Here is a 14,638-nt window from a genome sequence, read left to right on the forward strand (position 1 = left end):
AAGGCCCAACTGGTCCACAACAATTAAAGCCCAAGAAACCTACTAAAACAATAATTTTTTAATTAAACCTATATAGAATAATGTACCAGTTGATAAGAGTTTAAAAAATCAGAATACAACTAAGATTACAAGATAAATACAATAAGTATGTCTTTTTTCCTTGTACTGCTGGATTGGTTCTTACAACAACCAAACTCAAAACTTGTAAAAAGTGTGATGCTTTCACATTCGACTTTGTAATAATAGCATTACATTTTGGTCTTCGTGACTCACATACAACTCTTGATTATTGAAAAAACAGAGAAAAAAGTATGAACAGTGGAGAGGAAGAGCTGTCATGTGAACTTATAGAAAAGCAGAGCAACAGAGCAGTATACATCACATCTGCTGGAAAGAACAAAGTCATTAGACTGCATACCCAGGGTTTACTTTCTGTTGAACATCTTCATAGCTTTCCAACTCATCTATATCCTCCAAACTCCCCAAAAAGAGAGGCAGTCTTTGATGCAGTTTGACTGGTTGGATGGAAAGAATCCTACTTTTACCATCCGACCCCTTGCCTCCAGCTTGCTCTGCAAGAAAACTGAGAGGGTTTGCCTCGTACACCAGGCGTAGATGGTCCCTTGGATTCATTGCCAGTCCACCATACAAGAGAGTCCTATGGAAATCAGCAACCAAAGAGCATATATAACGTGCTGAATATTTCTTAGGGTATTTGCCTTTGCCTTGTCTCACTGTGTTGATATATTGCCTTAGACCTTCAGGCCAGTCAAAATACCGTGCATCATTAACAGAATATATTTGACCTGAAATCATTGGGTAGCCAGCCCATCATTAATTGAATTGAAAGATATCAACGTCAGTTTCATACCTTCTCTTGTTTACAAACAATAAAGGGTTACCATTTGATCAAACTGGTAACACGGAGACCATCATCAGTAATAAAATCCAAATAGAATTCCCTTGAATTTGTGAAATCAAGAAGTAAAAATCAGATTAATCTAGTTTAAATGAATTCATGAGCATAACATTTCACCATCAAGATTCTGCATGTTACCTCGAGCAGGAATTCTGATGCTTGGATGTGTGAGAATAAAGTCTCCCGTTGAATGATCTAGTGTAAATGCATGCGTTCCAGAGCCGAAGCTAGCACAGAGAATTGTGGCGGATGAATAGAGAACATAGCCAGCAGCTAGGAGCCTGGTTCCACTCTGTAGCGAATTCAGTGATGCCTTCTCCTCTGTAGGTAGATGATCTAGCTCCACAAGTCGCTTATATATCCCAAAAATTGTTCCAGTGGGAATGGAAGCATCTATATTTCGAGAACCATCAAGAGGATCCAATACCACCACAAAAGGGCCATCGTCATTGATCCAAATAGGAGCGTCATCTTCTTCTGAAGCCATGACTGAAACCTTTCCTGAATTTCTAAGAGAGGACAATATGACTTCATTCTACAGAACAAGAAATATTGGCAGGTCAGAAATGTCTGTTAACTTTCTGATACTTTTCACTATTTCATGAACAAGTCCTAGTTACTCTAGAATACATTTTGACAGGGAACATCCCAAACCAAAAATTCATTCAATTACATATTTACATCTTTAATATCAATCAGTTTCTGGATCAACTCAACTTCTCAACCTGAAATTTCCTGCTGTAGACAATTCATCAAATCATTTACAATGATATCATCACTCATCAGAAGACTAGGAATTCATGTCAACTATTATCATATATGAGCCACATTTGATACAAATACCTAGAATCAGAATAACAGACAAACTATTTAAGAAAATATACCCAATACTAGCACTACCAAAATACTACTAAAAGGGGCAAAAAGAAGCAATGCTCCTAAAATTCAATCATGAAAAATTAGCATAGCAAAACATACTGCCACAATATCAAGCGGCTTTGGTTTATCCCTGTCTAAACCACCAGACCCGGATGTGCCAGCAGAAAGACCTGAATGTTTCCCGAGAGCAGAATTAAAAGGAGAAGCCACGAGAGCAGCAATTCTCTTGCAAGCATATTGCATATGATAAAGCAAAACCACTAACTCATCTCCCACGTCTAGTCCTCCTTTGCCAACATACTCCATCAGCGTAGAAAACCCATTTGCATCACCACCATCAGCAGTCGTTTGCATCTGGGACTTAGCTACAAACCCAGAAAAGGAAGCCATTTTTGGTGGGGCGTACAAGCTCAAGCCGTCTCTTAGACAAAATTGCTGCTTTCGAGGGAAAGGATGAGACTTCAGAGGGAAAAGTGGAGGCGGGAACGAGGTGGTGGGTAACAATAACTGTTGCATATTAGTAAATGGAAATTATAGAGGTTGTTTCACATGTTAGAAGAGTGAAGTGGAGATGGCAAATGTAAACATGGGATCAGAGACTGGAGACTGAATTCTTCAAAGGAATTTAACGTGGATTTTGGTTTTGGATTTTTTGTATCAGTGTCGAAACGAGGTTGGGAAAATAGGTAGAAGGAAGGGATAACGGATAGAAATACCTCAGTTGAGGAGCTCAGGTCTGTTGTCTTAGCTGCGTTATATTAAGGCCAAATATCTTTGTCTTTTTCTTTTTCTATTTTTACCAAAATTATTCTAAGAAAAAAAAAGGGCTCAGGGAAGGCTTGTTTATGTTTTTGTAATTTTATGGAATTTAGAACCTGAGCTAGATAGGTAAAATGAAGCATTTAGAACAGTTTTTGTTATGATTGAGGCAGAATGAAGAATATTACTTTGGCACCATGGTCCTTACCCTTCATGAGTATTTAGGAAGTTTTTGGATACTGTTCAAGAATTCTTAGTAAGAAAACAATTTTAATGGTTCCTTAGGAAGGATTGTCAAACATCAATCATATTTTTTTGTTTTTTCTTAAGCAACGAGGAAAGAAAAAAGAAGAAGAATAGTTAACATATTGCTGTCTCAGTATATCTCTCTTTTCAATCTTCTTTGTTGGGGCATCTTTTTTACTAATTTTTTTCCCTCTCTGTTTACCAGAAAAGAACAATAAAGCTCATTTCAGGTTTTACCTTTGCCTTTTGCCTTACAAGTTCCCCATCCAAAGCCATCAAAAGGTTTTTTTCTTTTCTTTTTTGATAGTCAAATCAGAAACTCTTAATGAGCATTCTTAACATTTAGATGTCAATCATGTGTGATTTATGTTGAATCCACTCTATGAACACTACTCAAGATCTTCAAAATATTTGTTGGAAAAGGAAAACTGAAATATGTAGAACATATCCTTTTGGAAATCCCAGAAGGCAAGATCTGTAGCCCTTATCATCGACAGGAAAATGTGTCACATCCAAAACTTCTGATGTACCCTGCCTCATAGCTGATATTTAGACTGATATAATCGAGGAAAGTTGAAAATGAAGCTCTTTACATAAAAAATGAAAGAAAATTATGTTGGATGGATCCGCACGTTCTTATCCTCTTATGGAATCTTTTTGACTTGTCCACGAGACAACAATAATTGATTCATTCAAGCCTTTGGAGTTTAGCATGGAGGCTGTTCCATGAAAGTCTATGATTTTGTTCTCTGAAAACTCAGTATATCTACCTGTGCACATAACACTATACTTCATTAATTGGGAATATATACAGCCCCTCATTTAGGATTGTGTTTTCAAGCGAAGTGCTGAAGTGCTAGCAATTGGAAAAATGGTGTCTCAAACAATTGATCTTTTGAAGAACGAGCTGCCTCTTGAGCAGGAGTCTGTGGTTTTGCCAGAAGAAGTTGTGACTGGTCTTGTTCTTGTGGATATCATCAATGGCTTCTGCACTGTCGGTGCTGGAAATCTGGTAACATGATTCGTAACTGGAAATATTTTTTGCATTCAATCAGGAACTTTATATTACTTTTTATGGTCGTAGGCCCCAAGAGAACCCAACAGACAGATTTCGGGGATGATCAATGAATCGGCAAGGCTGGCAAGACTTTTCTGCGAAAAGAAACTGCCTGTTATGGCGTTTCTTGATTCTCATCATGCTGACAAGCCCGAGGATCCCTATCCTCCTCATTGTATTGCTGGCACCGATGAATCAAATTTGGTTCCTGGTATATATTTACTTCTCCTAGTCAATTTCTACATCAAATTCAAATGCTGTGTTTTGATTTCTGTATATCATTGTCTTAAGGTTCAGTATTGAATGAACTTTTTTTGCCTCTCAAGTGCTGTTAAATTAGAGATGACAGAACAATTAAACGCACCATATGGTCAACTATATGCTCTCTCTCTCTCTCTCTCTCTCACCTTTGGTTAATTCTACAAAATGTAGCTTTGCAATGGATAGAAAAGGAAACGAACGTGACAATCAGGCGCAAAGATTGCTACGATGGATATTTGGGTTCGATTGAAGCTGATGGTTCGAATGTTTTTGTGGACTGGGTGAAGAACAATCAGATCAGTACTGTAAGTAATCAATACAAAAATTTCAGAAGCAGATATCGAGTTAAGCTTGTTTATGTTTTTCTTATTTTCCCAAATAGTTGGACTGGAGTTACTTACACCATGATTTTAGTTACTTAAACCATGATTTTGGTGGTCACAGTTACTAGTAATAGGGGTATGCACAGATATCTGTGTGCTGGATTTTGTGTGTTCAACGTTATCAGCAAGGAATCGTGGTTTTTTGAGTCCTCTCCAAGATGTTATGGTGTATTCACGTGCCTGTGCAACTTTTGATGTTCCTCTTCACGTTGCCAAAAACATCAAAGGAGCTTTACCTCATCCACAGGTTTGTGTTCGAAGGGTAAGATTAACTCAATGTAAACTGAAAAATCGTTTTGACTTGCACTTATCTTATCTGTGCAGGAGTTGATGCATCACGTAGGCCTTTACATGGCAAAAGAAAGAGGAGCCATAATAACAAATGAAGTCTCATTCGGTGCTCCAAATAAGCCATAAGCCGGTAGGTGTGAGATGTGTCCCATCTGAAGCTTGGCTATCTTGACTGTAGCAGCCTCAGGTTTCTTCTGAATAAAGATTTTAAGTCATGTAAACTATTAAGTTGAACAATTACTAGGCCTTTATGCGAATGGAAAACAAATATAAAAGCATGTACTAAAACCCATAGTATATGCCAAGTTTGGACCTTATGCGTTTCTACACTTCTTGACCAATGCCAAAATAAAAGCATATAATATACCCAAACATTTAGCACAATGATTTATATATCTCCCAATCAAAATTAAAGATTAAAAACACATATCGAGTAATACCTTCACTCTTCCGACTAATGTTTCCAAGGCCTACACAGGAAACAATACAGCAAGCTTAACAATACGATGAAATAAATTCAAATAACATTGCTAAATATCTGGTAAAATCTGCCCTAATATTGATTATCATTGCGCAAAGAAAATTAAAATGAATATAATTACAGACAAATTAACTTTGAAGCTTATTCCGCTTGCCGTTATCACAAAATAAGGTCACCCAAAAACCTTCCATATTCTGATTTAAGTTCAGCTATTTCACTAATCCTAAGTCCAAACTCCATCTACAGCCTGGATTTAGTTAGAATTGTAAAATTTACAGTAATTCAAGCTATAAAGATTATGGCTATGATGATTCAGGTAAGCCTGTCGTTTGGGAATTGAATGGAAGCACAATAAAATTACTAATTCATTTAAGGAAAGCACATGCCAAGAATCCAGGCAGCAGAAATACTGAACTTTTTTGGTCAATCTTGAAGTTCCATGGTCACTTCCAGAGTCAATATGTTCACTGCACAACCAACAAGTCAAGTGGGCTTTCAACTTGTGAGCTAAAACCTCTTCCCTTCTTTGCTGCTCTGCTATTCAGTGACAAGTATCATGTGTAACTGCAAAACAAACACAATAAAGGATGTTTCCATTATTGAATATTTACTTTAAATAGAGAAGAAATCTAACAAACACTACTGTTACATTTTATGTTTCGGCAACATATTTTAATGAAAAGATCCCATAGTGATGACTTTTAATTGCACAAACCAATACCACTACCAACCTTAATGAATAACAGTTATTCTAAAAAAGCATACAAATCCAGTTTCCTCTGGGGATTGGATTACCTAGTTACATAGACAATGTCATTTATGTGGTCACACACTCACACGCACACATATACATACATGTATGTATGTATGTATGTATGTATATGTTTGTATATATAATGATGCAAAGTTTGAAACCACTTGTCAAGACTCAAGGCAACATTAATGAAAACTTCAATGATCTCAAACTTTCAGAAATAGTGAATAGCAAGCATGACTGGACCCGTGCACATGAGAGAGAGAGCAAAACCAAGATAATCAATCAATCACCATGATCTGTACACGGTAAATAGTTCAAACAATGTGCCACCTGATCACTTTTGCAGACTATAATTGATGCCACACGCTAATGTAGTATACACCCAACAAGGTATTAGAGCATTAAGAAAAATTTTTCCTAATGAAAGCATCATTGATAGGCTTACTTGTCACAGAGAATAAACCCAAAACAATCACAAGCCAATGAAATTAATTTACACACACTTCCTACATCTACTTTATGGTGAGGAAGTACATACCCCATGTCATCTGAACAAATAATAAACATGCTCAACCATTATGTACAACAGACTATGGTTGAAGCCTTAGTCGGTTGAAGAACACCAAGAAGTGATATTCAGGGGCCCAATATACAAATCCAACAACAGGCCCTCCTTTGATGTACTGCATGAATTAGCAAGTTAGAACATCAAATAATCAGTATCCATTTGACAAATAAAGACACCAAATCAAATACACTATCAGACAAAGGAGATAAACCTTTCCATCGAGAATAACAAGCTCGCCATCAACCCATCGAGGATTTCGAAAGCCTGGCTCAGCAAGCCTCCCTTGTCCTTTATATCGAGCAACCTGAGTTGGAAACAAGACCACAAAAACTCATTAACTTTTGAGGAGGTGATCAAAGAGAAAATTTCAAACAAAGGCCAACAACAAATTCAAATTTTTACAGCTAACAATGTACACTAAAATGTACCACTCCAAATTCTTCAGGAATTATCCCTTTATGTGGGAGCTGATAACTTTTTCCAACTCTGGCTCGAAATGCCACCTGCAGAAATTCCAAGGTATTAGGAGACAAAACAAATAAAAGTAGATAATCATTTCAACAAATAACATACAAGCACTAGGAGTGGGGAAAGCAGGGAGTAGGAACTACTAATTAAAAGACAATAATGAGATATTCAGCTACATTTGACATGCATAACTAATTGGGCAATTCAAAATTAAATGATCCTCTTTTATAACTCCATCAAAGCTACCTCCAATCATAACAAATAGTCAAATTAAATAATGAAATCACCTGGCCTGCTGGTACATAAGGATCTCCAGTTAATTTTACAGCTTCCACATATTCATAAAATTCAAGATCTGAAGGCTCCTTAGTCCCACTATCTTGCCACTGACCAAATTTGCGTCTAAGATGAATGACTTCTGAAGTGTAAAGCCCATGTGCACCAATATATAAACCTGATCAAACAAACATGTCGTAAATACAACATGAAGAACTATCATGACAAAACTGGCAGAGAGAGAGAGAGAGAGAGAGATCATTTCATGAAAACATTAACGAACATGAACAGATGGTGTTACAAATCACCGTTTAGAGGATCTGGTGATGCTGCGATCTCTATGCGGTGGAAAGTTGTTGATCCAGATAGTGGTTGGTGATTTTGAGCCTGACTGAGAGTGAGATTTATTAATTCACCAACATCTTTGAGCACCTGCTTGGTTGAAATTAGTTAGCAAACCAAGCATTCTACTTAAATAGAAAATGGTTCTACAAAAACCATTCATCAAATATTTATTTAATATATTGAACCTACCTTCAAAGGTATCTTCTCTTTGCCAACGAATTTAGCAAGATCAAACATTATGTTATCGATGCTGCGCTGATTTTGAATCTTTTCTTTTCTATCCATAGAACCCCTCGTCCCGGGACTAGAATCTTGTAGGTTTATGTCATTTTCTATAGAAAAGGAAAATGTTAGGCGCCCCTTTTTCACAAGCTTAGCAGGCACTCTAAGTGACTCTGTTGCAGGCACACTGCCAGAGAGTTTTTGGGCAAGACCACCAACAACAACTTTAACCGCAATTTCACCTCGCATGTCATTATCAATAACTCCACTATCGGCATTTATCTCAATCTGATCTCTCTCTTGGTCACTTTCACTCTTAATTTCATCATCCAATTCTACACTTTCTATCTCGGCATCTTTTTCTTCATCTTCGTCCTCTATTATCTGCTCAATCACCTTAGATATAAAATCTCGGTCTACTTTCCCAGGCATAGTGACTTTCATGACCTTGACCTTTACACCAGGAATCATATCCCGCAAAATATTCTGAAAACCCGTTAGTCCCTCGCCCACATCAGATCCATCATCTGCATCATCATCATCTTCATCATCACCATCTTCATCATCTTCAGTACTCACGACAAAAATATCATTGTTATCTTCACTGGAGCCTGATGGACCTGAGCGGCTGGTGGCTCCTGATGTTTTGGAAGACACCATTGAAGAATCTTGGAAAACACTCCTCCTTTTCAAGTACACAGCCTAAAAAACACCAAATATAATTGCAATCATAAAACATTAAAATGCTACTACAAAAAAATATGACTGCTGCAGTGTCCCTCAGCTGGATTCTTGGAACACAAAGGTATTATTAAATGCATTTGCTAGAACACAAACATTTTTTATTCTTTCTAAGCTTTCTACAAACATGTAGACATATGCTTACAGCTCACCGAACCAGGCACACACAAAGATATTCTCGTATGATGTAAAAATCATTGGCAATTCAATTGATGACAAACTGTCATCAAGCTAAATACAACAGTTGATAAATTTTCATTGCTCCAACAAAAATCAAGACACAGAAAAACAAAGGAATTGTCAGCTCAAGAATTATAGTCATCAGATCCCTGCATACAAATATAAGCACCCAGGTGGCTTCCTAAAGCAACACTTAGTAGTGCTGTAAGCCAGGTTTTCTGTCAACTTATCAGAAAATATTTCTATCTAACTAAAATAGTTTCAATTAAAACAACAAAAAACTATGCAGCAACCCAGAAAGGACTGAAACAAAAGATACCTGCTGTTTGTATTCACCTTTCTTATTTACAGTAAGAAAGATCTCAAACAGGGGTACGCCAACTGATGCAGAAGCAAGCTGCCTGAAAGAAATGAATCAGTCTAACAAGAACTCAGAAATAATATTTGAAACTACAAATAAATAAGTACAAGCAAGAAGCATAAGAATTGGGAGCCAATTCAAAATATCTACACAATAAATGCTCCACGCGTTAACTATATTCTTACCATTACTAGAGCTTATATACGTGAACAGAAACAAACAAATCCATTTATATATACTGTCTTAAAAAATAAAACACACACACACACACATATATATATATATATATATGAAACAGGGGAGTGATTACCTTGGACTAAAACTCCTAGCCACATATCTGCCATGCTCAGCAGTTACACGTATAATTAGACCATAAGGATCTTTGGTATCATCCGAGAGACCAGCCCACCATCCAACCTGGAACCCAAAACCATGAAACCAAACGAATATTTACTTAACCACTATAAAAAGATTCTTCTTTTTTTTTTTTCATTTTGAAAGTACAAAAAGGTTAACTTACCAGTCCAGCACCGGCATTGTCTCGTAAAAATGCTGCATCGTGGAAACGTTCTTCCACTACTGCTCTCTGCAGTGACAAGAAATCAGGTCAGCGACATGAATAGAAATTTCTCCTCTTTCTAACAATAAATAACTAAACAAAAGAAATAGATTTCGTACATTTAAATGGGATATGACTCTGCCAACAGTGTCATTCGTAGCTGCAGCTGCAATTGCAACCTTTAACCTAGCAGCATCCTCGTAATCTTCTCTACTTACAGCTTCATTTAACTGCGACTGTTAAAAGATAAAAAAAGAAACGAATGCTACATTAAAGCTTGTAATTAAAGGTATTCCATTCAATTTCTCCCTTTCAGCGAAAAAAAAAAAAGAACCAATTAAGAAGCATAGATTTGGAAATACCTTTAAAAGGGAGAGGAGGCGTTCTTGTTCATCAACTTGTTCGAAATGCTTTTTCCAGCGATCCCAATCCCAATCGTCCTCTTGGCCTCTTTGACGGCGTCTTTCATCAGAGACGCCGTCGTTTAGCGCACCTTTGGTGCTGCTAGAGTCTTTCCGGAAAGGATTCATGTAGGATTCGAATCGCTTGATGGCATTCTTGATAACGTCTTGAATGGCGGAGTCCCATCGCCAGTTAATGGAAGAGGAAGAATTGCTATCGGAGGGATTATTGGAGCAGCGACAGAGAGTGGAGTCGGGGAACCTCGATGGAGGGTAAAAGGGTCTTTTGAGGGAAGGAAATCGGGGGCTTGGGAAAGTAAGATTATGACGAGGCGTCGGGGTTGGAATTGAAGCCATCATTCAGAAACGAAGTAAGTCTGTTTTCCTTTCTAGCACAGTGGTTGAGAAAATTTGCTAGAAATTTCTAAAGAGAGAAATTTGTGTGGGTAATATGTGAGGAGAAGAGAGTGAGACGAGAGAGTGGCAAAGGACGAGACCTGTGTGTTGCAAGAGAGAGAAAGGGCGTGGGTGTTGGTGGTGAGCGTGGAAGGCGGAGGCAATTTGGAGATAAAGCAATGTTTTCAGCTTTCAGGTTTCAATCGCGTTAGCCGCTTTGACACTTCACGCCCATCCTCTTCCATAAAATACAGTATTTATCATTTTACGGGTCAACAAAAATAGCCTTAAAAAATAGAACAGTGGGCGAAGTGAAAACAGAAGACATATTGGAGGTTACTTCCAATAAAAAATAAATGGATAACTGCGATATTAAATATGTAAAAGAATAAACATTAATCAAAATTGTCGTTATCTTCGCAACATTCGTCAGCAATGATTTAGAACATTGGGGAAAAAAACCAAACATTTGTGCGGCTAAAAATGTTGTCATCAATTCTATAATATGTGTCCCGACTCCCTTCCCTTGTGCCCTGTTTTCTCCTCTTGCCTTTGGATCCGGTTACAAACTTACAATTCGCAACACGTGCGGTGCAGTAGAGGAAAACTTATTTGTTGTGGCAAAAAGCCTCTTAATTTAACACAACTCACAGTTAGTTACAAATGCTACATTTGATGTTTGGAAATCCTAACCAACAAAAAGTTAGAACAGCATTAAACTGGTTTTTCAGATTGAAAAACCAACAGTTCAGAGATGTCAAATTATATATACATCCATGAATTTCATTCACCAACATTGAAGATTTTCATAAATTTCTCCTTGGCTTCAGGGCATATGCCTTCTCAAGCTATGACTTTAGCAAAAGCTGCATGTGATGAAAACCCATGTGCATATTCACCCCTGCCCCAGGATGCCTCTCAGGTCCCCTTTGAGACTCTACTCCTCGGAAGGAGATCATGAATCTGAAAGCCTTGGGACTGTGTTTGCTTATTTCATGTTCATCACGTTTATCTCCATAATGGCCATTATACCAATATTATTTATGATGATGGATTCTAATTTTTGCTGTACAAGGACCTGAACTACAACCTGATTCATTTTCTGTATCGAAATTCAATGTCTCAAACTCGAAGTTGGCAGCCACCTGGGATATGGACTTGGCCTTTGTGAGCCAAGATGATGCCTATGAAATTCTCTTTAATGGCATTGAAGGTACCATTTTCAACAAGGAGGATATCGCGTTGGCAATGCATGGCAGCCCTTTTGTCTGGGAAGAAAGGAGCACAAAAACGTGCATTCGAAGTTTGTGACCTCAGGAGGGGAAGGTGATCAACCTATAGTAGAACATAATGTCTTAAAGGAGATAAAAGAAGAACAAGAAAAGGGAATGCTTCATTTCCACATGAGAATCAATACAAAGGTTACATACCAAAGATGGGGCTTGTTATGGAGAGGTTCACAACCTGGAGTAAATTCATATTGTTGGGACTTGATGGTAGAGTTTGCACATGAAACTGGGGCTGGGAGGTTGTTAGATGAGGGGCAAAAGGAACGCCGGGCCCAGGGTCAGTGATGACCCGCTGCTTTTTGTTTTCTTTTCTTTGATCATGAATGGAGATTTGGTTTAAATCAGGGGTGCTGTAGATGCATTTTCTGCCTAGTTATATTGGTAAAAGAAACTACCTTGTTGCTTGTATGCATATTTTTTGTTTCCTCTTGAATGCTTTTGTTTAAAAGGTTCCCTAATATGTGAAAAACTGACGAATGAAATTGTGGAGCCTGCAATAAGTATACGTAGATTAGATAGGCTCTGATGATTAAGGGTATTCAGGCCTATATCTTGACGCTTTCTGTATAAAATGAATGTATGGAATGACTTAAAGAGTCTCTATACGAGCAAGTTTTGGTGGAAAACAGCTAGAATTTGCGCATATCACCTTGTTGAAGTACAATGCAGCTGAATCAACTGAAAGTGTTAGGATAATCTTAAATTGTGATTTAATTAGGATTGTTTAATTTTAATTAAATTAATATACCTTATAAAATAATATTTAAATCTAGTTAGACTAGGATAAGATTCCTAATTATATTAGGATAAGATTCCTAATTATATTAGGATAAGGTTATTGTATTTGACACTATAAAAGGACCCTATGGGTTAAAGAATAATAATCACCTAGATTTAGAGAGAGTGATTTAGGTGTACGTGATATAAGGGTTATGAGTTTGAAACTGTTTTTGTAATCTCCTGATTTTTCTCTTAGTGGATTTTTCTCTGTTGCTGTGCCCGTGGACGTAGGTCATCAAAAGACCAAACCACGTAAATTCTTGTGTTCTTGTGAGTGTGTTTGATTTTTTTCTTTCTTTATTTTATTGATTGGGTTAGATCTTGGGCAATTCTTTAGAGATAATTTCGTAATTTCCCAACAGAAAGGCTGAAACGTATAGGCTCTAAATTTATAATCGGAACAACAGTTTGTGAAAATGTATAAAGGGAGCTTAAAAGATTGAAAAGACAAAGAGGAAAAAGAAAACGAAGTTGCAAGTTCCTTTAGCATATTCCACCAATTGGTCCTACAATTTGAAAGAGAACGCTTTTACCACTTATAAGGGTGGAATCACTATATCAGCACTAGGCCAGCTTCGCAAATAACTTTGGTTCCCACTTTCCTTTAACCAAATCACAGAAAGATGGGTCTATATGTATGTAACCTTGTATGGGTCTATATTTCCTTTAATCAAAATAATTTTTACAAAAATCGTAAATTAATAACCCAAATCAAATATCTACTACATATATACCCACATGAATGCTTCCATACTTATATATGGGTCTATATGTATGTGACCTTGTATGGAATCCCAAGCAGAGAACTATATATACTTCCAAATTTCTCACCTACAGATTTTTTTTTATCCTTTTCTATTTTACAAATATTAAAAAAGAAAAAACACACTGAATCACTTGAATGTAGATGCAATGGAGTCAACATATCAAAAAGAAATCATGACAGTCCTTTGGTGAACAAGAAAAACGGCAGAACTACTCAAATATCTACATGCATTTGAAAGGACACTGCTCCTACATGATATGCTGACCACCTTATCTGAAGCAACATTAGCTACATGCTCTCCAAAAAAAAAAAAAAAAAAGAACTACAAAAAGGGGAAGAAAATTAAGTTATTTTCCAGTAAAGGAGTTTGTAACGCTATATTATAAGAAGATTGTTAGGTTATTGCATATGCATTTTCCCTAAATTTCAGTGACTGGATGACTTGTGTAACCATGAACGGTTATACTTACCCTTTTGTTGGGTATGATAAAGCATGCTTTTCGTAAAACTAACAGTTCAAACAACTTCTGTTCATTGCAACAACAATAGTAGTGTTTGGAGTTGGGACATCCCCGAGGATAAACATCTAATTACCAAGTGCCATAGAATCCTGTGCATACCATCAGAATATGGCAGTGCATGCCATCATATCCAGCACAGTTTCAATTAAATTTGAAAAAGATCATCTCCCCTATGGCTTTATGATGTGTATAATGAGAATCATACAATTAGTTTGTTAATTAAGCAGAAGTTTGATGTTAATCCGATACATCCATAGGCACTGTTCTTCAATCAATGAAAACCAGTTTCATTAGCTAATGAAATCTGCACCTTGTGTTCTGAATTTATGATTCTAACAGCATGGTGTATCATCAAATTCAGAATGTCTGCAACTCATTAACAGAAGTTTGCAACCATTGCATTTAACATTTCTCAATTTATTAAAATGAAGAAGAGGAAGATATGAAGATTGCTTTTCATATGATAACAATGCAACAGTCCTGTTCTTCTCTCTTTTGCTTTCTAAATGAAAATCATTGATACAGCAGAAAATTGATCACTAAAGAACAAAGAAAGTTTGATTAAAGCCCCATTTTTTACATATTCACCAGTTTGAGATGAATACTTATCTAATCATTACATTATTTTGCTATGATTTCTTCATGAAGTTGCAAAAGGGTTGTTAATTTGTTCTCTCAGTTTCCCATTTTGATCCACTGTTTTTTCTTGTTTTCCATTTTCTTGTTGCTAGA

The 14,638-nt window shown here is 36.8% G+C and overlaps 3 protein-coding genes across 3 annotated transcripts; 1 reads left to right on the forward strand and 2 right to left on the reverse strand.

Annotated features, from left to right (window-relative positions):
- Window positions 74-2,568, reverse strand: LOC18608197 (fructose-1,6-bisphosphatase class 1). The gene is made up of 3 exons (XM_007042762.2): window positions 1,898-2,568; window positions 1,058-1,454; window positions 74-806 (listed from the first exon to the last, which is right to left on the reverse strand). Exons 1-3 carry the CDS (start codon window positions 2,312-2,314, stop codon window positions 406-408), a joined length of 1,215 nt encoding a protein of 404 aa, XP_007042824.2. The 5' UTR covers window positions 2,315-2,568; the 3' UTR covers window positions 74-405.
- Window positions 3,475-5,124, forward strand: LOC18608198 (nicotinamidase 1). Its single transcript, XM_007042763.2, has 5 exons — window positions 3,475-3,815; window positions 3,888-4,071; window positions 4,293-4,426; window positions 4,566-4,751; window positions 4,829-5,124. The coding sequence occupies exons 1-5, from the start codon at window positions 3,675-3,677 to the stop codon at window positions 4,919-4,921; spliced, it is 738 nt and encodes a 245-aa protein (XP_007042825.2). The 5' UTR covers window positions 3,475-3,674; the 3' UTR covers window positions 4,922-5,124.
- LOC18608199 (protein EXECUTER 1, chloroplastic) lies at window positions 5,267-10,792 on the reverse strand. The gene is made up of 12 exons (XM_018115931.1): window positions 10,116-10,792; window positions 9,873-9,989; window positions 9,715-9,780; window positions 9,505-9,611; window positions 9,153-9,234; window positions 7,880-8,614; window positions 7,654-7,777; window positions 7,357-7,523; window positions 7,030-7,104; window positions 6,813-6,905; window positions 6,572-6,716; window positions 5,267-5,840 (listed from the first exon to the last, which is right to left on the reverse strand). Exons 1-11 carry the CDS (start codon window positions 10,512-10,514, stop codon window positions 6,624-6,626), a joined length of 2,058 nt encoding a protein of 685 aa, XP_017971420.1. The 5' UTR covers window positions 10,515-10,792; the 3' UTR covers window positions 5,267-5,840; window positions 6,572-6,623.

This window comes from Theobroma cacao, chromosome 2 (assembly GCF_000208745.1).
Source record: "Theobroma cacao cultivar B97-61/B2 chromosome 2, Criollo_cocoa_genome_V2, whole genome shotgun sequence".
NCBI lineage: Eukaryota > Viridiplantae > Streptophyta > Magnoliopsida > Malvales > Malvaceae > Theobroma > Theobroma cacao.

Bases quoted from the DNA above. Each gene is read 5' to 3' on its own strand.
- LOC18608197 (XM_007042762.2), bottom strand. From the start codon at position 2,314: ATGCAACAGTTATTGTTACCCACCACCTCGTTCCCGCCTCCACTTTTC. The intron at 1,455-1,897 runs GTATGTTTTGCT...CTTGTTCTGTAG, and splicing joins AGCCGCTTGATATTGTGGCA to AATGAAGTCATATTGTCCTC. The intron at 807-1,057 runs GTAACATGCAGA...CAATGATTTCAG, and splicing joins CATCAGAATTCCTGCTCGAG to GTCAAATATATTCTGTTAAT.
- LOC18608198 (XM_007042763.2), top strand. From the start codon at position 3,675: ATGGTGTCTCAAACAATTGATCTTTTGAAGAACGAGCTGCCTCTTGAG. The intron at 4,072-4,292 runs GTATATATTTAC...TACAAAATGTAG, and splicing joins TGAATCAAATTTGGTTCCTG to CTTTGCAATGGATAGAAAAG. The intron at 4,752-4,828 runs GTTTGTGTTCGA...TTATCTGTGCAG, and splicing joins GAGCTTTACCTCATCCACAG to GAGTTGATGCATCACGTAGG.
- LOC18608199 (XM_018115931.1), bottom strand. From the start codon at position 10,514: ATGATGGCTTCAATTCCAACCCCGACGCCTCGTCATAATCTTACTTTC. The intron at 9,781-9,872 runs GTACGAAATCTA...TTGTCACTGCAG, and splicing joins GAGTCATATCCCATTTAAAT to AGAGCAGTAGTGGAAGAACG. The intron at 7,105-7,356 runs GTGATTTCATTA...GAATTTCTGCAG, and splicing joins CTTATGTACCAGCAGGCCAG to GTGGCATTTCGAGCCAGAGT.